The sequence below is a fragment of the Protomyctophum parallelum genome (assembly GCF_964188405.1).
Source record: "Protomyctophum parallelum genome assembly, chromosome: 11".
In the NCBI taxonomy this organism is placed as follows: domain Eukaryota; kingdom Metazoa; phylum Chordata; class Actinopteri; order Myctophiformes; family Myctophidae; genus Protomyctophum; species Protomyctophum parallelum.
This window is the reverse complement of record NC_139707.1, coordinates 4,234,967-4,260,149: the sequence shown is the minus strand read 5'-3', so window position 1 is coordinate 4,260,149 and position 25,183 is coordinate 4,234,967. Positions and strand designations below refer to the sequence as shown.

Here is a 25,183-nt window from a genome sequence, read left to right as displayed (position 1 = left end):
CTGCCATTTTCAAAAAAAAAAGTTATACATTTGAAAAGTTGAAACGAGACATTCTGCATAATGAGTGCTTTCTATATTTGGTACTTTAAGTACATTTACTGTAGATACCAATACTTTTGTACTATGACAGGTGATCTCAACGACTAATATCTGGTTTCTCTCTCTCGTCTTCTCACCACCAGAACCTCCGTTCGTGGAGCTGGACATCACCGTGAGGAGTGGCGTGATCATCCGAGCGCAAGATTCCCTGAGGCTCCCGGCCGTGGTGAAGGGCCGGCCCCAACCGGAGGTCAAGTGGACCAAGGACGAGGCGGACACCGACCCTGAGAGGATGGTCATCGAGACGCAGGGAGACGACAGCGTCCTGTTCATCAAGAAGGCCATCCGGGGCGAAACGGGTGTCTACAAGATCTGCGGAACCAACAGCGAGGGAACCAAGACCGTGGAGACACGCGTGGACGTTCTGGACGTCCCGGGACCCGTGGTGGACCTGAAGGCCATCATTGTCACCAAGAAGAACATCGTCATCACCTGGTCCGACCCACTGGACAACGGAGGCAGCGACATCATCGGCTACGAGGTGACCAAGAAGGACGCCAAGATGAAGCTGTTCCGCCAGCCCGTCGAGACGGCCTCCTGCAAGTGCGACGTCCAGGGCCTGCTGGTCGGAGAGGAGTACGACATCCAGGTCATCGCCCGGAACAAGTTTGGCGACGGAGCGCCCGCCGTCATCGGGCCCATCCTGGCCGTGGATGCCAAAAGAACGCCCTCGGCTCCGGAGAAGCTGCACCTCACCGACAAGGGCAAGACCACGTTGGACCTGGCCTGGGAGCCGCCCATGTCGGACGGAGGCAGCCCCATCACGGGCTACCTGGTGGAGAAGATGAGGTCTGACAGCACCGAGTACGAGTCCGCCAGCCGCAAGATCTTCACGGAGTGCTGCGGCACCCTGGAGAACCTGTCGGAGAACATGGAGTATGACTTCCGCGTCACAGCCGTCAACGAGGTCGGCAACGGAGACCCCTCCAAGTCCATCAGCGTCAAGATCCAGGACGATGAGCTGAAGCCCGCCATCACCATACTCAAGTACTTCAAGAACAACAAGATCGAGGTAAGGAGGGGCGCAGGCATCGACATCCCCGCCGAGGTGGTCGGACTCCCTCTGCCCACTCTGCAGTGGGTGAAGGACGAGGTTCCCCTGGTCCCTAAGGAAGATGACGAGATACTCAGCGTGGAACTGGAGGAGGTGAACAGAACCACTCAGAAGACCAAGGTCGCCCTGGCGCAGACCGTCAGAGTGGACACTGGGAACTACAAGCTGATGGCGGAGAACTGCTGGGGAAGAGCCCAGCACGTCATCAGCGTGAACGTCCTGGACAGGCCCCTCCCTCCCAGGAACGTCGTGGTGTCCGACATCAAGGCCGACTCGTGCTACCTGATGTGGGACACGCCGGCGGACAACGGCGGCAGCGACATCACCAACTACATCGTGGAGAAGAGAGACGCCAGCAAGAAGAAGTCCGACTTTGAGGTCGTCACCATCAACCTGATCGACAGGAGATTCGGCGTGTACAAGCTGAACGACAAGGGCCAGTACCAGTTCCGGATCAAGGCCCAGAACAAGTTCGGAACCAGCGACGGCTGCGACTCCGAGAAGGTCGAGCTGAGGGACCCCTTCGGCCTGCCCGGACCGCCACGCTTCCCCAAGATCATCTCCGGCACCGCCACCACCATGACCATCACCTGGCAGCCTCCGCTGGACAACGGCGGCTCCACCATCCAGGGCTACTGGCTGGAGAAGAGGGAGCGGGGCGCCGTGTACTGGGGTCGCTGCAACCGAGCGCCCATAACCAAGCCCGCCGTGAAGGGCCTGCAGTACACCGTGCTGAAGCTCATCGAGGGCACCGAGTACCAGTTCCGCGTGGCGGCGAGCAACGCCGCGGGCATAGGACCTCACAGCGAGTCCTCGGGGACCCGCTTCGCCGCAGATCCATGCAGTGAGTAGAACTGTTATAAAGAAACGTTTCCTTTTAACAACGAAACAAGTAAATAATCACTTAACACTACCTTTAGGCAGTGGTGGATAGTCATTGAATTACTGTACTTAAGTACATTTTTAGTATTTCCAAAACTTTACTTGAGTATTTCCACTACATTCATTTGAAAACTTTAGTTACTTTGTATATTTTGATTATTAACATACATTAGCACATATATTGAAAATAGCCACTAAGCTCACAATGCGTCGCAAATCGCAATGCGACCCATTGTGAGCTTGAATGGGACATTCTGCATAATTAGTAGTTTTACTTTTGGTACTTTAAGTACATTTTGATGCCAATATTCAAGTGCATTTTGAATTCCAGGCTTTTTCTTATAACGGAGTAGTTCTACATTGCAATATTGAGACTTTTACTCAAGCAAACAATAGGAGTACTTTCTGCACCACTGATCTGATTTTAACATGAAATAAACTGCAACGTGTCCTCCTCCTCCTCCTCCTCCTCCTCCCCCCCAGACCCCCCCAGCCCCCCCACCGCGGTGGAGGTCAAGGACAAGACCAAGGACAGCATCACGCTCAGCTGGAGTCCTCCGGACAAGGACGGCAAGAGCCCCATCAAGGGCTACATCATCGAGGTGCACGAGGAGGGCTCTCCCGACTGGAGGAGGGTGAACCCGGCCGACAAGCTGCACCCCACCACGGAGATCACGGTTCCCGAGCTGAAGGAGGGAAAGAAGTGCAAGTTCAGGGTCTACGCCGTCAACGCCGCCGGCAACTCCGAGCCGGCCAAGACCGCCGACATCATCGTGGAGGACATCCTCATCGAGCCCGTCCTCAGCCTGGGCGTGAGCGCTCCCGAGCTGCTCAACCTCAGGGCCGGCAGCACGCTGAGGATTCCCGTCACGGTCACGGGCAGACCGGCTCCCAAGCTCACCTGGACCTTCGACGGCCCGGCGGAGACGGAGCTGAAGAACGAGATCCACACTCTGCCCATCGACGCCGATGTCCAGGCCATGGACGGCGGCTCTGTGGTGGTCATCGCAGAGAGCCAGCTGATCCACACCGGCCGTTTCATCCTCACCGCGGAGAACGCGGCCGGACACAAGAACCTGAAGGTCCGAGTCAACGTGCTCGACCTGCCCGGACCCGTCCGGGACCTGAAGGTCACCGACATCACCAGAGGCACCTGCAGACTGTACTGGATGCCCCCGGAGAGCGACGGAGGCGAGAGGGTCAAGAGCTACTTCATCGAGAAGAAGACCGTCACAGGAAAGGCCTGGACCAAGGTGAACCCGGCGTGCGCGGCCCAGTCGCTGGTGGTCACGGACCTCATGTTCGAGCAGGAGTATCTGTTCCGCGTGAAGGCCGAGAACGTCTTCGGGTTTGGACCCGCCGTCACAACGGAGGAGGCGGCCAGGGCCAAGGACCCCATCCACCCCCCGGATCCGCCCACCAGGCTGAAGATCCAGAACGTCAAGAAGGGAACGTTGACTCTGACCTGGAAGGCTCCCCGGTACGACGGAGGCGCTCCGGTCAGCCACTACCACGTGGACATGCTCCGCTGGGCCGCCAACCAGGCCCAGAAGGAGGACTGGTGCCGGGTCAGCAGGAGAGAGATCGACACCACCAGCTTCAAGGTGGAGGACCTGACCCAGGGAGACGAGTACGAGTTCAGGGTGACCGCCTTCAACGTGGCCGGAGCCAGCAGGCCTTCCACCACCGTAGGCCCCATTCTGCTGCAGGACGCCACCTGTAAGAAACACACGCACACACACACACACACACACACACACACACACACACACACCGGCTGGGATCTGCTTCATACCAGTGTTGATTTTGACAGCAATTTATTTTCATATTAAATAGTCTACTTTTTAGGCCATAATGACAGATTTTACACTTGGTTGCATGCTGAAAATAGCAGATCTACAAGCTCACAACGTGTAGATCTGCTATTTTCAGAGTGCAACACCCGAGCACAACCAATTGTTTTAATTGTAGGCAAAAAAACATTTGATTTTTTACTTGTGACGTCGTGGCCCATAAAAAAACCTCGGCCCACTGTTATGGGAACCAGTCCACTAAAAAAGCCTCTCTCCATTCTCTCCTCCATGAAGGCGCTCCGTCCATCGAGCTCGGGGAGTTCCTGGAGTCGGAACAGGGCCAGGACGTCAGCATCGTGGCCCGCGTGCGTGGCTGCCCCTTCCCCACGCTCACCTGGTTCAAGGCGCCGGCGCTCAAACCCGACGACAAGGCCGAGGTCCAGTACGACGAGCACATCAACAAGGTGGTGTCGGAAGACAGCTGCACCCTCCTGATCCAGCAGGGCAAGAGGCTGGACACGGGCCTGTACACGCTGGTGGCCTCCAACAGCCTGGGCAAGGCCTCCAAGGAGATGAGGCTCAATGTGCTGGGTACGACCACTAGTCTCCATAGCATTATTATTATTACAGGTAGTTACAGTGGTTCCCAAACTTCATGTCAAGGACCCCCAAATTAACCTTTTTTGTGTCTCCTGTTCTCCAGGTCGTCCCGGGCCACCTTCCGCTCCCATCAAGTTCGAGGAAATCGGCCCCGAGCACGTCACCCTGTCCTGGCTGCCGCCAGCGGACGACGGCGGCTCCAAGGTGACAAACTACGTCATCTGGAAGCGCATGAAGAGCAGACCCGCCTGGGCCATCGTCACCAACGAGCCCAAGGAGCGGATCTGGACGGTGGAGAAACTGATGCAGGGACACGAGTACATCTTCCGCATCTTTGCCCAGAACAAGTACGGCGTCGGAGAGGGGCTGGACAGCGAGCCTGAAGTCGCCAGGGTCATCATGGCTCCTCCCGGCCAGTGCGAGAAGCCCAAAGTCTCCAACATCACCCTGGACAGCATGACGCTCACCTGGGAGGAGCCCGAGGACGATGGCGGCGTCCCCATCACCGGCTACTGGCTTGAGCGCAAAGAGACCACGTCCAAACGCTGGGCCCGCTGCACCCGAGACCCCATTCGTCCCGGCGCCCTGGGAGAGTCCCACGTGGTGACGGGCCTGATCGAGGGGGCGCAGTACCTGTTCAGGGTGGCGGCCCTCAACCAGGCCGGCCAAGGACTCTACAGCTCGGCCACCGACCCCGTCTTTGCCAGAGACCCCATCTCACCGCCATCTCCTCCCACTCCCAAGATCATCGACTGGACCAAGTCCACCGTGGATCTGGAATGGATTCCTCCTCTGAAGGACGGAGGTTCTAAGATCATGGGCTACTGGGTGGAGTACCAGGAGGATGGAACCGAGCCCTGGGTCAAGGCCAAGGAGAAGGAGTTGAGAGGAACCAGGTTTGTGATTACTGGTCTGAAGACCGGCGGAAAGTACAAGTTCAGAGTGATCGCCTTCAACATCGCCGGGAACAGCGAACCCGGAGAGATCCCTGAGCTCCTAGAGATGAACGACAGAGCCGTGGCTCCCGAGGTGGACCTGGACGTGTCCATGAAGGATAGGATGGTGGTCCCCGCCGGAGCGGTGATCCGCATCATCGCCTACGTGTCGGGTCAGCCGGCACCGGAGATCACCTGGACCCGAGATGGAGCCAGCCTCCCCGCCGAGGCGGCCGTGGAGACCACGGCCATCAGCTCCTCTCTGGTGATCAAGAACTGCACCAGAAGGCACCAGGGAGTCTACACGCTCACCGCCAAGAATGCTGCCGGCGAGAAGAAGAAGGACGTCACCATTGAAGTTCTGGGACCGCCCGGACCAGTGGGAATCCCCTTCATGGCTGAGCTGCTGACCAGCGACTCCTGCAAGCTCATCTGGCGCTTCCCGGATGACGACGGTGGCTCTCCCATCTGCAACTACGTCATCGAGAAGCGGGAGGCGGAGAGGAAGGCCTGGACCGCCGTGTCGGCCAACATCGGCGGACACACGGCCGTCGCTCACGGCCTCACCATCGGGAAAACCTACTTCTTCAGGGTAGCGGCCGAGAACGCCATCGGCGTGGGACCGTTCATCAACACCGCGTCCGAGATCACCATCCAGGACCCGATCAACGTGCCCGACCGGCCCGAGGAAATCGAGGTCACCGCCATCACCAAGGACGCCATCAGCGTCACGTGGAAGCCGCCCCTGAATGACGGCGGCTCCGAGGTGACCTCCTACCTCCTGGAGGCCCGCATGATCGGCAAGGACAGGTTCCAGCGGCTGACCAAGGAAGACCTGTTGGAGAGGAAGTTCACGCTGGACGGCCTGCGCGCCGGAGACACCTACGAGTTCAGGGTGTCCGCCGTCAACGAGATCGGACCCGGCAAGCCGTCCTTCAGCACCAAGCCCATCACCTGCAGGGACGAGCTGGAGCCTCCCACCATCGAGCTGGACTTCCGCGACAAGATCGTCATCCGCGTGGGCGAGAGCGTCATGCTGCAGGGCCGCTACACCGGCAAGCCTGCGCCGTCCATCCTGTGGTTCCGCGACGACGCGGAGCTGAAGGCGGACAAGCACGTCATGTTCAAGAACACGGTGAACACCTTCGCCCTGGGCCTGCTCAAGGCCGAGAGGGAGCACAGTGGCAGATACTTGGTGCTGGTGGAGAACAGCACCGGCTCCAGGAAGGGAGTGTGCAACGTCGTGGTGGTGGATCGGCCCACCCCTCCGGTGGGTCCCGTGGTCTTCGACGAGGTGCACAGGGAGTACATGGTGATCTCCTGGAAGCCCCCCGTGGACGACGGCGGAGTGGATGTGTCCAACTACATCATAGAGAAGAGAGACATCAACAGGGACAACTGGGTGATGGTCACCTCCGCCTCCACCAAGACCACCTGCAAGATCACCAAGCTGACAGAGGGCAGAGAGTACGTCATGAGGATCTGTGCTGAGAACATGTACGGCATCAGCGACCCTCTGGAGTCTGAGGAGATGAAAGCCAAGGACCTCTTCAGAGTGCCGGAGGCCCCCGAGGCGCCGACGGTGAGAGAGGTCTACGGCACCAACTGCCTGTTGCTGTGGTCCAGACCCAGGGACGGCGGCAAGCCCATCCTCAACTATGTGCTGGAGAAGAAGGAGGTGTCGTCCAAGAGGTGGTCCCGCGTCACCAGGGACCCTCTGTACCCCCAGACGCAGTACACTGCCCAGGACCTGACCGAGGGCTGCGAGTACGAGTTCAGAGTCATGGCCGAGAACGAGCTGGGCACCGGAGACCCCAGCCCTCCGTCCGCGCCCATCCTGGCCAAGGACCCCATCGTGCTGCCCAGCCCTCCGGTCACGCCAGAGGCCTACGACAAGACCAAGGACTCGGTGAGTCTGAAGTGGAAGATGCCCCGCCACGACGGCCGGGGCCGCATCCTGGGCTACCTGGTGCAGTACCAGGAGCCCGGCAAGGTGGACTGGACGCCCGCCAACAAGACCCCGGAGGAGTGCCCTGACCTGGGCTACGTGGTGACGGGACTCGAGGACGGCAAGTTGTACCTCTTCAGGATCATGACCGTCAACGCCGCCGGCAATTCCGACCCCGCCTACATCAAGGAGAACATCAAAGTCCACGACAGACTGGAGGTCTGTATATTTATCCTTTCCCTTTTTACCTTTTTCCTTTAATGGAAGCAAAGATATGAATAAAAAACGTTCGCTTTGAAAGAATATATTTATATATATATATATATATATATATTCAATTTTCACGATGAAAAACTAATTGAAGATCTACAAGCTCTTAGCGCTGCACTCAGTGCTGCGCTATGACCTTGTAGATCTACTATTTTCCAATAGCAAAATTATACCATAATGCTTGAAAACACCAAAAGGGGTTCCCGAATGGGTTTAATCAATCAATCAATCAATCAATCAATCCAGGTGCCAGAGCTGCTGCTGGACGCCAACATGTCCCGGGACCACCTGGCCATGCTGGGCACCCCCATCACCCTGAGCGCCGCCGTCAGAGGCGTGCCCCTGCCCACGCTCAGCTGGAAGAAGAACGACGGAGACATGCCCGCCCACGTCACCGTGGCCACCACGGCCGGCGGCAGCAAGGCCTTCATCCCCGTGTGCGTCCGGCCCGACTCGGGCAGCTACACCCTGACGGCCGAGAACCCCGTGGGCACCGTGTCGGCCACCGTCAACGTCCTCGTCCTGAGTGAGTACCGTCTGTCTGGCACGTCTTGTCTGTTTAAAGGCCTATTTATAGTCTAATATCAGTTGTCAGTTGTCTTTGTGTAATTCTTATGAAAATGTATTTCCTTTCTCTCTCCTCCAGACAAACCGACCCCGCCCAGAGACCTGCTGATCTCGGAGGTGACCAGCGAGAGCTGCTACCTGACCTGGAAGGTGCCCGAGGACGACGGAGGCGCCGTGGTCTCGCACTACGTGGTGCACAAGAAGGACGTGGCGTCCGACACGTGGGTGCCCGTCTCCCCGGCCAACAAGAAGCTGTCCCTGATGGCCCTGTACCTGGTGGAGAGCACCCAGTACCTGTTCAGGGTCGCCGCCGAGAACCAGTTCGGCCGGAGCGACTTCACCATCACCAAGCTGCCCATCAAGGCCGTGGATCCCCTGTATGCCCCCGGCCCGCCCAAGAACCTCCACCACACCGACGTGGAGAAGAACGACGTGTGGCTGGCCTGGGAGTGGCCCGAGCGCACCGGAGGCAGCGCGATCACCGGCTTCATCGTGGAGCACCAGGAGCACCAGGAGGAGGGCCAGGCCGACTGGGTGACCTTCAAGACGGTCAGCGACAGCCACAGCCACGTCACCGGCCTGGAGGAGGGCAAGACGTACCGCTTCCGGGTCAAGTCTCAGAACGCCGTGGGCGTGAGCACGCCCGACACCACCGTCCCCATCACCTGCCAGGAGAAGACCCTGCCACCGGCCATCGAAGTGGACGTGAAGCTCATAGAAGGCCTGGTGGTGAAGGCCGGCAACGCCATCGTTCTCCCGGCCACCATGGTCGGCATCCCCACTCCCACGGCCAAGTGGCTGAGCGACGACAAGGAGATCGACTCCGAGGGACGCATCGCCATCGACACCTTGGGACTGTCCACCATCCTGAGCATCCCCACGGCCGAGAGAGGGGACACTGGAGAGTACGTCCTCTCCGTGTCCAACCCGGGCGGCAGCAAGACCGTCGCTCTGCATGTCACAGTGCTGGACGTCCCCGGACCCCCCATCGGTCCCGTCAACATCCTGGAGGTGACTCCAGAGTTCATGACCATCCAGTGGAGGGCGCCCAAGGACGACGGCGGAACGCCGATCATCGCCTACGTGGTGGAGAAGAAGGACACGAAGAAGTCGTGGGAGCCCTGGTCCGTGGTCAGCTCCATGGGCACCGCCACCACGGCTAAAGTGTCCAGGCTGGAGAAGGGTCGTGAGTATATCATGCGCATCCGCGCGGAGAACAAGATCGGTCTCGGAGCTGGCCTGGAGAGCCCTCCCACCATCGCAAAGAACCTGTTCAATCCCCCCGGCCCGCCAGGCTTCCCAGAGTGCTCCGACATCACGGAGAACGCTGTGACGCTGGAGTGGCTGGAGCCGGAGAACGACGGAGGCAGCCCCATCAGCGGCTACGTGGTGGAACGCAGAGAACTGACCGGCAAGTGGATCCGCGTCAACAAGACCCTGGTGATGGACATCAGGTACAGGGTCTGTGGCCTGATGGAGGGCAACAGCTACGAGTTCAGGGTGTTCGCAGAGAACGTGGCCGGCGTTAGCCAGCCCTCGCCCATCTCCGACCCCATGAAGGCCACCCGCGCCCTCTCCAAGCCCGGACCTCCCGGCAACCTCAAGCTGAAGGACTGGAGCAAGGCCCACGCCGACATCTGCTGGACCAAGCCCAACCGAGACGGAGGCAGCCCCATCCTGGGCTACGTGGTGGAGGCCCAGAAGCAAGGCAATACCAAGTGGGACAGAATCAACAAAGACCTGATCACGATGTGTGCCTACAGAGTGCCGGGCCTGGTCGAGGGACAGGAGTACAAGGTCCGCGTCAGAGCCAGCAACATGATCGGGGACAGCGAGCCCAGGGATCTGGCAGAGACCATCCTGGCCAAGGACATCCTGGTGCCTCCTGAGGTGGTGGTGGACTGTTCGTGCCGTGACACTCTGACCGTCAGGGCAGGCCAGATCATCAGCCTGATCACCAGGGTGAAGGGCCGCCCCGATCCCGAGATCACATGGTCCAAGGACGCCAGGGCGCTGGGCAGAGACAAGCGCATTGAGATGAACAACAACTACCCTATGTGTGAGCTGGTCATCAATGACTCGGTCAGGTCTGACTATGGAAAATACACCATCTTGGCCAAGAACAGCAGCGGACAGGCGGCGGCCACCGTCATCGTCAACGTGCTGGACATTCCAGGGGCCGTCCAGAACCTGAAGGTGGCCTACGCCACCAAGAAGTCCTGCATGGTCTCCTGGGAGAACCCCGAGGACAACGGAGGCTCCGAGATCACTCAGTACACCATAGAGATGCGTCAGTCCAGCCAGAGAGGATGGACCATGGCGGCCAACGACTGCACCAAGAGAATGTTTAAGGCCAACCTCACGGAGGGCTGCGAGTACTTATTCCGCGTCTGCGCGGCGAATAAGATCGGCGCCGGCCCCCCCACCGAGTCCAAGACGGCCATTCTTGCCGTCGACCCCATTGAGAAACCCAGCGAGCCCAATGACTTCCAGGCCGCGGAGATCGGCAAGACCTTCTGCTACCTCAAGTGGAGGAAGTCGGATTACGACGGCGGCAGCCGCAACCTGGGATACCACGTGGAGAAGAAGCCCAAGGAATCCGAGGAGTGGGAGAGGCTGCACAAGGGAGCCATCAAGGAGACGTACTTCATGGCGGACAAATGCATCGAGAACCAGATCTATGAGTTCAGGGTGCAAGCCAAGAACGAGGGAGGAGAGAGCAACTGGGTGACCACGCCCGAGATCCTGGTGCAAGAGCACCTGGCGGAACCCGAGGTTAAAATTACACCCGACGGCACCGTGGTGGTGAAGGCCGGAGACACCGTTAGCCTTGAGGCTACGATCAAGGGGCAACCGCAACCCGAATTCAAGTGGACGAAGGACGAGAGCCCGACCGGGCTGACACGGGGCGTCAGGATGACATTCGAGACCACTGCCGGTTACTCTAAGCTCCTGCTTACGGGTGCCAGGCGCACGGATAGCGGCAAGTTCATCGTCACGGCCACCAACAGCGCCGGAACCGGTGTCGCACACTCCGTGCTCAATGTCCTGGACAGACCCAGCGCCATCCGGGACCTGAAGGTGTCCGGTATCACCACGGACAGGTGCCACCTGGACTGGGAGGTCCCTGAGGACGACGGCGGCTGCGACATCTACAACTACATCATTGAGAAGTGCGACAGCAAGAGGGGCGTCTGGTCTGTGCACTCCAACGCCGTCATCACCAACAAGGCCAAGGTCACGCGTCTCACCGAGGGCAACGAGTATATCTTCAGGGTGCGTGCAGAGAACAAGATGGGCCCCGGTCCCGCCGTGGAGAGCGAGGCCATCGTCGCCGGCACCCAGTTCAACGTGCCGGGAACTCCCGACGCGCCGGAGGTCACCAAGATCGGCCGGGAGGAGATGACCGTGGAGTGGTGGAAGCCCGACAAGGACGGAGGCAAGCCGATCACGGGCTACCTGCTGGAGAAGAGGGAGGAGCACGCCATCAGGTGGTCTCCTGTCAACAAAGACGCCATCGACGGAACCAAGCTCGCCGTCACCGGCCTCCTGCCGCTCCACGACTACCAGTACAGAGTCAAAGCGGTCAACGAAATTGGACTCAGCAACCCGAGCAAGCCTTCGAGAACGATCACCGCCAAGGACTCTGTTGGTACGTCATCAGTCAATACTATTACTGTACATACAAGTAACTGTATCTGTCAATTTGATTTGCAGAGCAATTTAAAATAAAATTAAGCAGAACATTTAAAAACAAGAAATGTTGATCAAAGTGCTGTGCACAACATATAATATCAAATATAAATATAAAATCTAATATATATGAATTTTATACTAGTATTTCTTAAGCCATACTGTGAAAAGTAACATTCTACGAACAAATGTACAAATACAAAAGACCTCATCCCTCTCTTGTTTTCTCTCTTCTCTCTCCACCCACAGAGGTCCCGGCTCCCCCCACCGACATGAAGGTCCTGGACAGCACCAAGTCCTCCGTCAGCCTGGGCTGGACCAAGTCCGCGTCGGACGGCGGCGCTCCGCTCATCGGCTACGTGGTGGAGATGAGGGTGATGGGCAGCGCCAAGAAGGGCGACGACGGCTGGAAGAGGTGCAACGTGGCGGCCCAGCTGGTGATGTGCGAGTTCACGGTGAGCAGCCTGGACGAGGAGCCGCTCTACGAGTTCAGGGTGTCCGCCCAGAACCAGGTGGGCCTGAGTGCGCCATGCGACCTGGGCGCGCCCGCCAAGCCCAAGGAGATACTCGGTAAGAAAGAGCCTTTCAATATCGGTGCTTGTCAAACTATTTCATGTCAAGGACGTCCAAAAAATATAATGTTAATTGGCCGCTGAAATGACGCCACGGCCTGGCCTCTGTCTAAATGACCTTCTCAACACACTGTGTACCTGTGTGTCAAACAGAGGCCCCAGATGTGTCGCTGGACGCCAACATGAAGGAAGGTGTGACGGTTCGTGCCGGCTGCCCCATCAGGCTGTGCGCCACCATCCGGGGCAGACCCCCTCCCAAGGTCACCTGGAGGAGGATGGGTCTGGACAACGTGGTTAGGAAGGGCTACGTTGACATCATAGACACCATGACCTTCCTGACCATCCCCGACAGCACGCGCAACGACTCCGGGAAGTACTCCCTGACCGTGAAGAGTCAGGCCGGGGAGAAGGCCGTGTTCGTCACCGTCAAGGTTCTGGGTGAGTGGGTGGATCATCAATATATCAATGTACAATAAATGTACTGCTCATCATGAAATTCAAGTTTTAAGGCTATTCAAATCACATATATCAAATGGTAAATGGTCCATTTATATAGCGCCTTTATCCAAGGCGCTTTACATGTATTGGGCATTACATTCACACATTCATACACCAATAGTGGAGGAAACCATGCAAGGCACCAACCAAGCACATCAGGATAAAAGAAATCATTGTAATTAAAGGAAAGCACGATTGCTTGTGTGTATCGAGTTGACTGTATCCAACAGTACTGTCTTAATCTTAATGTCGATGGATTTACGTTCCAACAAACAGACACCCCGGGCCCCGTGCAGAACGTGGAGGTGTCCGACATCAAGCAGAGCTCCGCGGAGCTCAACTGGATGCCTCCGGACGTGGACGGAGGGAGCGAGATCCTCCACTACAGTGTGGACAAGCGCGAGTTCAGCCGCAAGACATGGGCCTGCGTCAAGGCCGAGGTTGCATTCGACACGCTCCCCTTCAAGGTGACGGGCCTGATGCCCGGCGGCGAGTACTACTTCAGGATCCAAGCGGTCAACCAGTACGGCCCCGGAGTGCCCGTGGCCACGCCAACCGCCATCGTGGCCTGCGATCCTGTCGGTAAGTAACTAATCTCCAAGATGCTACAGCAAGTGTCGCAAAGAAATACTACAGCACTACTACCGTATGTGCATTCATATGACGTATTATTATTAACATTAACAGAGGTAGAAATGTGTCTTGGTAAAATAATAATAAACGTTGTTTTTTTTCAGGCAAACCTGAGCCTTGCCAGAAGATCGACATTTTGGAGATCACGAAGAACAGCGCCGTGGTGGGCTGGGTGAAACCCATGCATGACGGAGGGGCCAAGATAGACGGCTATGTGGTGGAGTACCTGGACCTTGGACCTCCACCCGAACCACCCAAGCCCGTGGAGGTTTGTTCAATCAATATCTATACGCTGTAACATCTCAGGTTACATTAAAAATCACACCCGTGTGAAGTGAGGGGCGCTCTTATCATCGTAGATCATCATGACGTAACATGTCTATTTGCTCGTCCATTCATTGTCAGCGGGAATTTAATGTTTGTGTAAGACGAAAATATACGCCAATAGCTGAATAGCCTCACAAATAAGTTTAGTCTTAGTCACGTACACGTGCGGCTGCTGACTAAAATGTTAAATTGATTACGCACGATAAACATGAAATCAATGATCTCTATTAAAGGTTCCCGAAGAGGTTGCTGAAGGAGGAGAGGTTGCTGAAGGAGGAGACGTTGCTGAAGGCGAGACGGCACCTCCTCCTCCACCCCCTCCCGCCCCGGAGCCAGAGGAAGAGGAGGAGGAGGAGGAGGAGGAGGAAGAGGACGAGGAGGCGGCAAAGAAGAAGAAGGAGGCGTTGTGGAACACCTACACCACGGTGAAGGGCCTTAGCGTCTCCATCAGCGGACTGAAGGAAGGAAGGAGATACAAGTTCAGAGTGGCCGCCAAGAACATCATGGGGCTCAGTCTGTTCACCGAGACCAAGGAGGCCTCCGAGATCAAAGAGCAGTTGTGTGAGTGAAAGAATATATTTTCAAAGATTTGAACCTTTTCAAGTGCCGCGCTATGAGCTTGTAGATCTGCTATTTTTCAACAGCTAAAGTTTAAAATAAGTGGTTATAAGCTAAAAGCTTAGTGGATTCATCATTCCCCACTAACGTTCACTATGGGATGGCACCATTTCCGTGCCATCTCCGTTTAGAAACTACTGCTGAGATAGAAGCCATTGTTCTTGCATTAATTATACCTTTTTTTTGTTGTTTCCAGTGGAACCAAAGATCGTCATGGCAGAGACCACCGGTGCCAAAGCCGGAGCCAAGCTGAGGGTGGAGGCCCTGGTGTCGGGAAAGCCCGCTCCCACCTGCAAGTGGATGCGCGGCGAGACCGCCGTGGTTTCCTCCAGCCGCCTGGCCGTGCACAAGTCAGGCAACTTGTGCGTCCTCATCATCAAGGACGTGACGAGGACCGACACGGGAGACTACACCCTGGTGGCCGAAAACAACGGCGGCAAGGTGGAGCAGACCATCAAGATCATCATCAAAGGTAACCATAACCATAACGATAATATTATCATTACAATCGGACGGGGAAACCTTGTATGTGCAAAACGGTTCTTCTTTAGAAAATATAAGAGAGAGAGAGAGAGAGAGAAAAAAAAAAACATGTTCCAGTGGATCCAGTGTAGTCACAAGCTCTTGTTATTAACGAACCCACAGACAAAAGCTGAAAAGATTGCAACGCATTGTGAGCTCGCAGGTTCTCAGCTCTCAGCTTCTATTTTTCGCTACTTTTGCGTGGCATTCTTGCAAAAAAACAAAGTAGGGCATTCATTTACGAGCTTGTAGGTCTGCTATTTTAGAAAAATCAAACAACGATTGACACAGAAACATAGCTTTTTCAGAAAACTGTCAGGATTTAGAAGACATTTTTTAGAATCTGATCTCAGGTCAAAATGGGATAAACTAAACTACTACTAGCGAGTAAAAGGTTGATGTGAAGCAGGGGGGTGTCCATTCTAATGGACGTTATTCTTTGCCTCTCTGTCACACAGACATCCCCGGGCCTCCGGAAGGTCCCGTGGATATCAGCGACATCGACTCGGACGCCTGCACCCTGGCCTGGAACAAACCCCTGGAGGACGGAGGCAGCCCCATCACCAACTACGTGGTGGAGAAGTCGGACCTGACCAGAGGCGACTGGGTCAGCGCCGTCTCCTCCAACAAGACGGGCTGCAGGCTGGGCAAGCTCATCCCGGGGAGGGAGTACCTCTTCCGCATCCGCGCGGAGAACCGATACGGAATATCCGACCCGGTCCAGTCTGACCGCATGGTTGCCAGGTTCCCCTTCGGTTGGTTTCAAATTATTATTATTATCTCTATATCTAGTGATAGTTATCTATATAAGATTAGTAATGGTTACGTCTAGAATAATATCTATATCTAGGTAGAATTATGTAGAATTATATGTTGAATTATATCAATTATATGTAGAATGATATCAATGATATCAATATTATGTAGAATTATATCAATATCTAGTAATTGTTCTATAAATAATTATATACCTATCCTATTTAGCTAGATATATTAACCCATTCTGAACGGGAACCCCTTTTGGTGTCGACATCATGTTGTGCTTTAGCTATTGAAAAATAGCAGACCTACAAGCTCATAGCACGCCACCGAGTGGCGCGCTACGAGCTTGTAGGTCTGCTATTTTTGAAAAACCGAAGAACGACTGACATTTTTTAGAATCTGATCTCAGGTCAGAATGGGTTATAATCAGACCAGTGTGTGTCCAGTGGAAACCTCGTATGAATCTGATCTCAGGTCAGAATGGGTTGATAACATAACGTCCATCCCAAACAGACCTCCCTGGCGAGCCCATCGACTGCCGCATCAACAAGTGCAACAAGGACTGCATGTTTGTGGCGTGGGACGTGCCCGAGAGCGACGGCGGCAGCCCCATCACGGGCTACTACATCGAGAGGAAGGAGAGGAACAGCCTGCTGTGGGTGAAGGCCAACGACACGGTGGTGCGCTCCACAGAGTACCCGTGTGCCGGCCTCATCGAGGGCCTGGAGTACACCTTCAGGGTGTCGGCCATCAACCGCGCTGGGCAGGGCAAGGCCAGCAAGAAGACGGACTTCGTCACCGCCAGGACCCCTATTGGTATGTTGACGTTTTAAATCCCCCCATTTAAACCCTCTTCATACCGCTGTTTCCAAAACTACTGCTCTGTAGTTAACGGACCTGAGTTTGCAACTGTACTGTACACTCTTCTTTTTCACTCTACACCCCAAGAAATCTCGGAAAAAACAATCTAGGACGTGCACATTTATAGCATAAAATGTAGCAGGGTATACATGTACAACGATAAATCATCTATCATAATAATCTCTCTGTTTTCAGACACCCCGGGTAAACCCGACATCCTGGATGTCACCAAGAACAGCGTGACGCTGATGTGGACCAGGCCCAAGAACGACGGCGGCAGCAAGATCATCGGCTACTACGTGGAGAGCATGAGGGTCCCGGGGGCCGAGGTGTGGCTCCGCGTCAACACCAGCAGCCAGAACTGTCCCCGCGAGGAGTACACGGTCACCGGCCTGGAGCGAGAGCTCTCCTTCCAGTTCAGAGTGATCGCCAAGACCGTCGTCAACGTCAGCAAACCCTCCGAACCCACGGACCCTGTGCTGGTCCAGGCCGAGAGCGGTGAGATTTATTATTAGTAGTAGTAGTAGTAGTAGTATTAGTAGTACCTGTGCTTTTTGTCACATTTCGCCTTGCATGTCTTTCTGTTTCTGTAATGAACAATTACTTCTGAATCATAATAACCCATAGCAAAACAATAACCGACCATCCTATCTCCCCCCCCCCCCCATGCCTGGGCTGCAGTCCCGCCCAGGATTGAGCTCAGCGCCAAGTTGGAGGCGGGTGTGACGCTGAAGGCGGGCGCCACGGTGCTGCTGGAGGCGGACGTGTTCGGTAAGCCCATGCCCCGCGTCACCTGGAAGAGGGCCGACGACAGCCTGAAGACGGGCGAGGGACAGACCGTCAGCCAGCAGCGGGAGCACTTCTCCCTGGAGATGACCAAGGTCACCAAGGAGCACAGCGGCACCTACACCATCCTGGCGGAGAACGCCAGCGGGTCCAAGACCGCCGAAGTGGAGGTCAAGGTCCTGGGTAGGTCATCCCGGATGCCTGTTAATGTCGTGATTATGTCATATCATATCACGGCGAGAGTTGGAAATCTGTTTCGCAATCATATCATTTTGTATAATTAATGTAATTATTCATTCATTCTCGCCCATGAATGTTAAGAATGTTGTTTAGATGCTACGGTCACCTGGTGTCCTGCTTTCTTTAAGGCACCACGCTCTTCTCTCTGCACTCTATTTGTGTGAGCATTAGCCTGGAGTTCATGCTCACTATATTATTCTGATCTTGCACTTGTAAGTCGTCCTGGGTTCGGGCAAAGTGAGTTTAACATGGTTTAATGCAAGCAGACAGGATGATGATGTCACGCGCATACCCTCTATTGTATCTTGTACAACATGACCGCGCATTCTAAAGCCCCCCCCCCCCCCCCCTATCTCTCTGTCGTTCTCAGATGTCCCTGGAGCTCCTACTAACGTCAAATACACCGACGTGTTTGCCACGAGCATCGGCGTGGCGTGGGAAGCGCCCCTCCTGGACGGCGGCGCGCCCGTCACCAGCTACATCGTGGACAAGCGCGAGACCAGCCGTTCGGAGTGGGCCCAGGTGGCCGCTAAGATCAAGGGCGAGGAGGACGTTCCCGTCTTAGAGTTCACGGTGCAGAGGCTGATCGAGGGCCGTGAGTACCAGCTCCGCATCCGCGCCGAGAACAAGTTCGGAGTGGGAGAGGCCTTCGTCACCGGCCCCATCTACGCCAAGAACCCATACAGTAAGTCCCCATGCACGGGAACAGTATAATAACCCAGAAATAAAAACCCAGGGCTAATAATGATTTCATAAATAAATCTCCAATAATCAAAGTAGTTGAATGTGACGTGTTGTGAGCTTGTAGATCGGCTATTTTCACTTAGAATATCTTCATTTCTCTTTTGGGTCACGGGCTTAAAAAGTTCAGGAACCACTGGTCTAAAACTAACTAACACCCAAACCACCCCACCGTGTCCCTCTCCTCCCAGCTGTCCCCGGTCCGTGCGAAGCTCCTCTGATCACCAACGTGACCAAGGAGAACATGACGGTGAGCTGGAAGGAGCCCGCGGACGACGGCAAGTCCACCGTCCTGGGCTACATCCTGGAGAAGAAGATGACCAAGGACATGGACTGGACCAAGGTGACCAGGACGCCCGTGATGGAGCGCACCCTGGACATCACCGGCCTCGCCGAGGGCACCGAGTACGAGTACAAAGTCACCGCCGTCAACAAGGCCGGGCCGGGAGTCCCCAGCGAGCCGGCCGCAGCCTACGCCCTGGACCCCATCAGTAAGAACTAAACACAAACCTCCCCGTTCACCAGAACTTTACACTGTGTGACTTAACTACGCCCTGGACCCCATCAGTAAGAACTAAACACAAACCTCCCCATTCACCAGAACTTTACAACTTTAAATTAGTCTAAGTCTAAAGTGTAATCCTATTTAATTCAATGTAATCATATTATTTTACATACAGTGTTATTTATATAGTAATAAACATGAATTGTTCTAAACTTTATTGGTGAAATGATTAAGAAATATCATATACCGGTAGTTTTGTTTTGGATCAGTTATTTATATATAACATTTTTACATTAGTTTAAGAAGGGGACGATTTTGAGCTTCAATTTAAAGGTCGTGTACATAAGTGGACAATCTGCTGCTCTCACCTCCACACAAAAACAAAGCACTAAACGGACTCTCTCTAACCCCCCTTTCAGCCCCTCCCGGCCCAGTGGTGAGTCCCGCTGTGACCGACACCACTAGAGAGACCATCAGCCTGGCGTGGGGCGCCCCGGCCAGTGACGGAGGCAGCGCCGTCCTGGGCTACCTGGTGGAGTGCAAGAGGACCGACAACAAGGACTGGATCCGCTGCAACGTCCCCAAGAACCTGAAGGAGACCGGCTACACCATCCAGAACCTCATCTTCAAGTCCGAGTACCAGTGCCGCATCTCGGCCGTCAACAAGGTCGGCTTTGGCGAGACGTGCGAGGTGCCCGGCACGCACAAGGTTCAAGACGTCGTGGGTAGGTTTTGGCTCGACTTATTGGAGACTCACTTGTGTCTCTAATGTAAATGTTTTGATTTTCTGTGACCACTATGGAATTCGCTGTGCGTTCATCCTACTAGTGAGATATTGTTATTTCATAATGTGGGAACTTCAAAACAAAGTTCCTCCCCGTGGAGAATTCTCACAATTTCTTACACTACCACAAATGTTTGAATCTGCATTCTGTCTGCGTCTTTTAGGCAAAATTCAATCATATAACGATTTTTTTTTTAAATAATAATCTATGTCCTCCAGTTCCTCCGGAGGCAGAGCTGAGTGCGGAGCTGAAGCAGGTGCTGGAGCTCCGTGCCGGAGAGACCATGCGACTGTACGCCACCATCAAAGGACGGCCCGTTCCCAAGGTCACCTGGGCCAAGATGAACTCCAACATCAAGTCGCGCCAGGGCATCGTCATCAAGTCCACGGACACCGACAGCCTGGTGCAAGTGGAGAGCGTCAACAAGTACGACGCCGGCAAATACCTCATGAATCTGGACAGCAGCGCCGGCATGAAGATGTACACCATCACCGTCAAGATTTTCGGTGAGTTTAGATTTTTGTTTATTACAGTATTACGGTCCTTTCAAGCGGGCAGTGATTTAATGTGCCTATAGTTCATTTTCAATGAGAATGGCGGGTTTTTTTCTGTACGCGTGGAGAATTTGAGGGGCAACAACACAAGCGTATTTACATACATTTACTGGATTCTGTTTAGCTTTTGACCTTTATGCGGTTTGTAGAAGTGAATCGCCCACTCACTTAACAAACTGGGTTACTAAAGTAGCCTAGAGTTATGCCCATAACCAGTGCTTTTTAAACATGTTATGGCCAATTCAAAATCAGGCAAACCTGTATTCATTTTATTCCAAATTGTACAAAATGCATGTGCATTCCAAGTATTCACCCCAAGTATTCAGTCTATCGTGTCAGGGACAGATCTTGAGTAGAAAGCTATCGCTAGTCTGGGTTGAGAACACAGTTTATTTTTTTTAACCGCTCGTATGCGTCTCGTCTCCAGACACTCCCGGACCACCGGCCAACCTGATGGTCACGGAGACGACCAGGGACAGCGCCACGGTCACGTGGGACGTGCCTCTGATGACCGGAGGCTACGACATCACCCACTACATCGTGGAGAAGCGTGACGCCGAGCGCAAGTCCTGGTCCATCATCTCTACCGACTGTCCCACGAACCTGTTGGACGTGAAGGACCTGGAGGCCGGCAGGAGCTACTGCTTCAGAGTGTCCGCCGTCAACGAGCTGGGCACCGGGGAGAGCTGCGAGCTGACCGACGCGGTCAAAGCTTCAGGTGGGTTTAATGCAATAATAGATGACGGCATACGTTCAAGATGGTCATCTAATCCTATAGAGACATAGGCATGTAGGATATGTCGTAGATTGATTCAAACTGGTGACAATTTAAATCGTGATTAAATTTAAATTTGAATCGTGATGCAAACAACAGAGGGCGTGTAAAAAGAGAGATGAACATTCAGGGTTTTTGTAAGAGAATTGATACAAAAATATGTTTTCAGTCATTTGCTACTGTATTGACAAGAGGATAACAGAAGAAGATCAAAATACTGTAGATAGAAAACACTGGATTTGTCTGATTTTTTTGTGTTTAAAAAAAATATTGCGTATTGCGAGCATATCGTGATTCGAACCGTATCGTGAGTTGAGTGAATTGTTACATGCCTAATAGAAACCGTTCAATCTTAAAAGGAGGATATCCAAGTATCTTATCTGACCTTTGACCCCCCCCCCCCCCCCCCTGCAGAGCAACCGGGTCCCGTGATGGACTTCAGGACGCTGCTGGTGACCAAGGACTCCATCACCCTGAGCTGGAAGAAACCCCAGAGCGACGGCGGCAGCCGCATCATCTGCTACGTGCTGGAGGTCCTGAACGGGAACGACGAATACAAGGAGCTGATGCGCTCCAAGAACATGCAATACAGCGCCAAGGACCTGATTACGGGCCGCGAGTACAACTACAGAGTCAGGGCGGTCAATGACACCGGAGACGGACCCGACAAGGAGCTGGCTGTCGTCGCCAAGGACCAGCTCAGTAAGTATTATTTTATTTAAAACAACTTGAAATGTATTTAATTTCCCTAATTAACTGAACATGAACGTGTACGTTAGCTTTGAATAAGTCGCATATTGAATATTCTCCTGTGTGTGTGTAGTTCCTCCTTCCCTGGACCTGCGGGAACTGCCCGACATGTGCTACATCGCCAAGGAGGGCAGCACGGTGCGCCTGAAGCTGCCTGTCATCGGCAAGCCCACGCCCAAGGTGACGTGGAAGAAGGGCGACGAGGACCTCACGGATACCGGCAGGGTCTGCGCCGAGTCATCGGCCGTCAACACAATGCTCCTCATCAGAGACTGCCAGAGGAGCGACGCCTCCAAGTACATCATCAAACTGTCCAGCGCCGCCGGAATGAAGGAGTCCGTCATCTTCATCAGGTACGTTTTTGACGATACGTCTTTTATCGCTTATTATGTTTTTTTTACTAGCTTCTTTTTTTCTTCTCTCTTTTGGAATACACAATAACATCTCTCTCTTTCTTCTCCTCCGTTTCAGGGTGGTGGGCAAGCCCGGCCCTTGCGTTCAAGGCCTCAAGTTCAAGGACGTGACGGCGGACGCCGCCACGCTGAAGTGGGGCGTTCCCAAGGACGACGGCGGCTCGGAGATCACCAACTACGTCCTGGACAAGAGGGACTCTGTCACCAACATGTGGGTGACGGTGTCGTCCACTGTGGACACCCACACCGGCTTCAGGGTGACCGGCCTCCACGAGGGCACTGAGTACATCTTCAGGGTCGCCGCCGAGAACAAGTACGGCGCCGGCGAAGGACTCAAGTCCGAGGCCCTCATCGCCAAGCATCCCTTCAGTGAGTCATTCACTATATATGTCCCCCAAATGTCAGTTAAGCTGCATCGTGCCGTACTGACACTGACGCTTTGTTTTTCTTCTCCCCACCCCAGACACTCCCGACGCTCCTCTCCCACCACAGGTTCTGGCCATGCGTCACGACTCTGCCTATCTGGCATGGGTTGACCCCAGGAAGACTGGAGGATCCCCCATTACTGGTACTACTTCCACACACACACACACACACACACACACACACACACACACACGACACACACACACACACACACACAAACACACGCACACGCACACACTACTTAAAGTGGCTTAATTAGCTAAATAAGCCACATGTTGTCTTTGTTTTAGGCTACCACGTTGAGTTCAAGGAGAGGAACAGCATGCTGTGGAAGAGGGCCAACGAGGCTATTCTCTCCAGCCAGGACTACAGGGTGCCCGGTCTGACCGAGGGCCTGGAGTACGAGTTCAGAGTGATGGCCTGCAACCTGGCCGGAGTGGGACGGCCCAGTGGTCCCACCGACGCGCACGTGGCACTGGATCCCATCGGTGAGAGATCAACCACCATCGTCGCCTTTTAAAACAAAAATTAATCCCAACTCGCAATCTGGGACACTGAACTAAAAGCTGCAATCGGTCTGATTTTAATGCAGTGTTGATTTTGACAGCAAATTGTGTTTGTTTTTTTGTCGACTAAATCTACAGTTGATTTTGTAGACTAAAATGCTTTTTTTTGGCTGGCCTTGATAACGTCGTAATGCCTGAAAACAGCAGATCTATAAGCTTGTGATGCTTGTCATGCTGACGATATATTTAGTATCAGTTTTAGTCATCATAGCTCAGTTTTAATTTAGTTTTAATTTAGTTTTCAGTCAGTGTAAAAAAAAAAGGTAGTCGACGAACATTTTTCACCATAGTTTTAATTGATGAAATCAACACTGAACAATCTGTGGTGCTTTCCGTCTCAGACCCCCCCGGTAAGCCCGACGTGGTCAGCATCACGCGCAGCACCGTCACCTTGCAGTGGACGGAGCCCGAGTCTGACGGCGGCCACCGGCTGACCGGCTACATCGTGGAGAAACGGGACCTGCCCTCCAAGATCTGGGCCAAGGCCAACACGGTGAACGTGGTGGACCCGGCCTACACCATCAAGGAGCTGCAGGAGGGCTGCAAGTACGAGTTCAGGATCAGAGCCAAGAACGCCGCCGGAGCCCTCAGCCCGCCGTCCGAACAGACCGACACCATCGTCTGCAGAGATGAATATGGTAAGTGCTGCCATGTGGTACAGTGTCCTCCTGATAATAATAATAATAATAATAACAGCAACAAGTATTATGGTTTTTACTTGTAAAACTGTGATGTGACAATTAAAATGATTCTGATCCTGATTCTGGTTTTGTGTCAAAACAGCGTCACCCACCATCATCATCGACTCCCAGGTAAAGGAGGGCCTGACGGTGCGGGCCGGTGACACCATCGTCATCACGGCCACCAGCATCCAGGGCAAGCCGGCGCCGACGTCCTGCTGGTCCAAAGGAGGGAAGTACTTCAAGCCCTCCGACATCTGCCAGATCGAGACCACCGCCACCTCCTCCACGCTGTCCATCAAGTACGCCAGCCGGGTCGACTCCGGCGAGTACACCATCACCGCCACCAACCCGTTCGGCGCCAAGGACGAGGTGGTCAAGGTGAAGATCCTGGACGTGCCGGCCGCCCCCGGCCCCGTCGAGGCGAGCGGCGTCTGCGCCGAGATGGTGAAGCTGACCTGGACGGCCCCGTTGGAGGACGGCGGCTCTCCCATCAAGTACTACACGCTGGAGAAGAGGGAGACCAGCCGCCTGATGTGGACCATCCTGGAGGAGCAGGTTCTGGACTGTCACTACGTGGCCACCAAGCTCATCCAGGGCAACGAGTACTTCTTCAGAGTGAAAGCCGTCAACCAGTACGGAGCCAGCGAGCCGTCGCACAGCGATGCCGTCAAGATGGTGGACAAATACGGTATGTAACTATGTACACTTCATGTTGCAGTTCGCAACATGTCATGTCCCTTTATTTTTTATTTTGTTTTTAATTATTATTTATTATCAAAACATTTAAAAAATGAACACATTCCCAAAAACGTCATGAAGAAATTAAAATCTAAGAAATTCCATAAATTAGTATTTAGAAAACAAATGTTTAAGTAGTAGTGACTTTTGGGTCACGGGCTAAAAAGTTTGGGAACCACTGCAATAAAGACAATGATGATGATGATGATGATGATGAAAGAAAATATGTACCTCATTATCACTATCGCTAACTTATGGTTATGGTTGATGAACATGCAGGTCCTCCCGGGCCGCCGTCCAGACCCGATGTCGAGGAGGTCGGTGGAGATTGCGCCACCGTGATCTGGAAGAGACCCACGGACGACGGCGGAAGTGACATAATCGGGTACTGTGTGGAGAAGAAGGAACGGAAGGCCGCCAGATGGGCCCGAGCGGCCAAGAAATCCATCGTTGAGCTCAGCTACGAAGTCCTCGGTCTCACGGAGGGCGTTGAGTACGAGTTCCGCGTTACAGCTGAGAACCAGGCTGGCTTCGGAGAGCCGAGTGCACCGTCGTTACCGATCACAACTAAAGTTGTTGCCGGTGAG

General features: G+C 54.2%; 1 protein-coding gene across 3 annotated transcripts in view; it reads left to right on the top strand.

The window, feature by feature from the left end:
* Nucleotides 1-25,183, top strand: part of ttn.1 (titin, tandem duplicate 1) — a 166,829-nt gene that overhangs the window by 95,587 nt on the left and 46,059 nt on the right. For all 3 annotated transcript variants that reach the window (XM_083777357.1, XM_083777356.1, XM_083777358.1), the window contains 29 exons: nucleotides 183-1,997; nucleotides 2,519-3,754; nucleotides 4,123-4,419; nucleotides 4,532-7,530; nucleotides 7,828-8,107; nucleotides 8,228-11,800; nucleotides 12,091-12,411; nucleotides 12,567-12,851; nucleotides 13,188-13,493; nucleotides 13,649-13,812; nucleotides 14,105-14,432; nucleotides 14,686-14,961; nucleotides 15,470-15,766; nucleotides 16,287-16,589; nucleotides 16,830-17,132; nucleotides 17,316-17,603; nucleotides 18,031-18,345; nucleotides 18,593-18,892; nucleotides 19,326-19,631; nucleotides 19,910-20,197; nucleotides 20,673-20,963; nucleotides 21,435-21,722; nucleotides 21,844-22,123; nucleotides 22,242-22,552; nucleotides 22,647-22,751; nucleotides 22,900-23,097; nucleotides 23,517-23,813; nucleotides 23,959-24,546; nucleotides 24,876-25,178. In XM_083777357.1, the coding sequence (XP_083633483.1) occupies nucleotides 183-1,997; nucleotides 2,519-3,754; nucleotides 4,123-4,419; nucleotides 4,532-7,530; nucleotides 7,828-8,107; nucleotides 8,228-11,800; nucleotides 12,091-12,411; nucleotides 12,567-12,851; nucleotides 13,188-13,493; nucleotides 13,649-13,812; nucleotides 14,105-14,432; nucleotides 14,686-14,961; nucleotides 15,470-15,766; nucleotides 16,287-16,589; nucleotides 16,830-17,132; nucleotides 17,316-17,603; nucleotides 18,031-18,345; nucleotides 18,593-18,892; nucleotides 19,326-19,631; nucleotides 19,910-20,197; nucleotides 20,673-20,963; nucleotides 21,435-21,722; nucleotides 21,844-22,123; nucleotides 22,242-22,552; nucleotides 22,647-22,751; nucleotides 22,900-23,097; nucleotides 23,517-23,813; nucleotides 23,959-24,546; nucleotides 24,876-25,178 (16,941 nt within the window). The remainder of the gene's footprint in view (nucleotides 1-182; nucleotides 1,998-2,518; nucleotides 3,755-4,122; nucleotides 4,420-4,531; nucleotides 7,531-7,827; nucleotides 8,108-8,227; nucleotides 11,801-12,090; nucleotides 12,412-12,566; nucleotides 12,852-13,187; nucleotides 13,494-13,648; nucleotides 13,813-14,104; nucleotides 14,433-14,685; nucleotides 14,962-15,469; nucleotides 15,767-16,286; nucleotides 16,590-16,829; nucleotides 17,133-17,315; nucleotides 17,604-18,030; nucleotides 18,346-18,592; nucleotides 18,893-19,325; nucleotides 19,632-19,909; nucleotides 20,198-20,672; nucleotides 20,964-21,434; nucleotides 21,723-21,843; nucleotides 22,124-22,241; nucleotides 22,553-22,646; nucleotides 22,752-22,899; nucleotides 23,098-23,516; nucleotides 23,814-23,958; nucleotides 24,547-24,875; nucleotides 25,179-25,183) is intronic.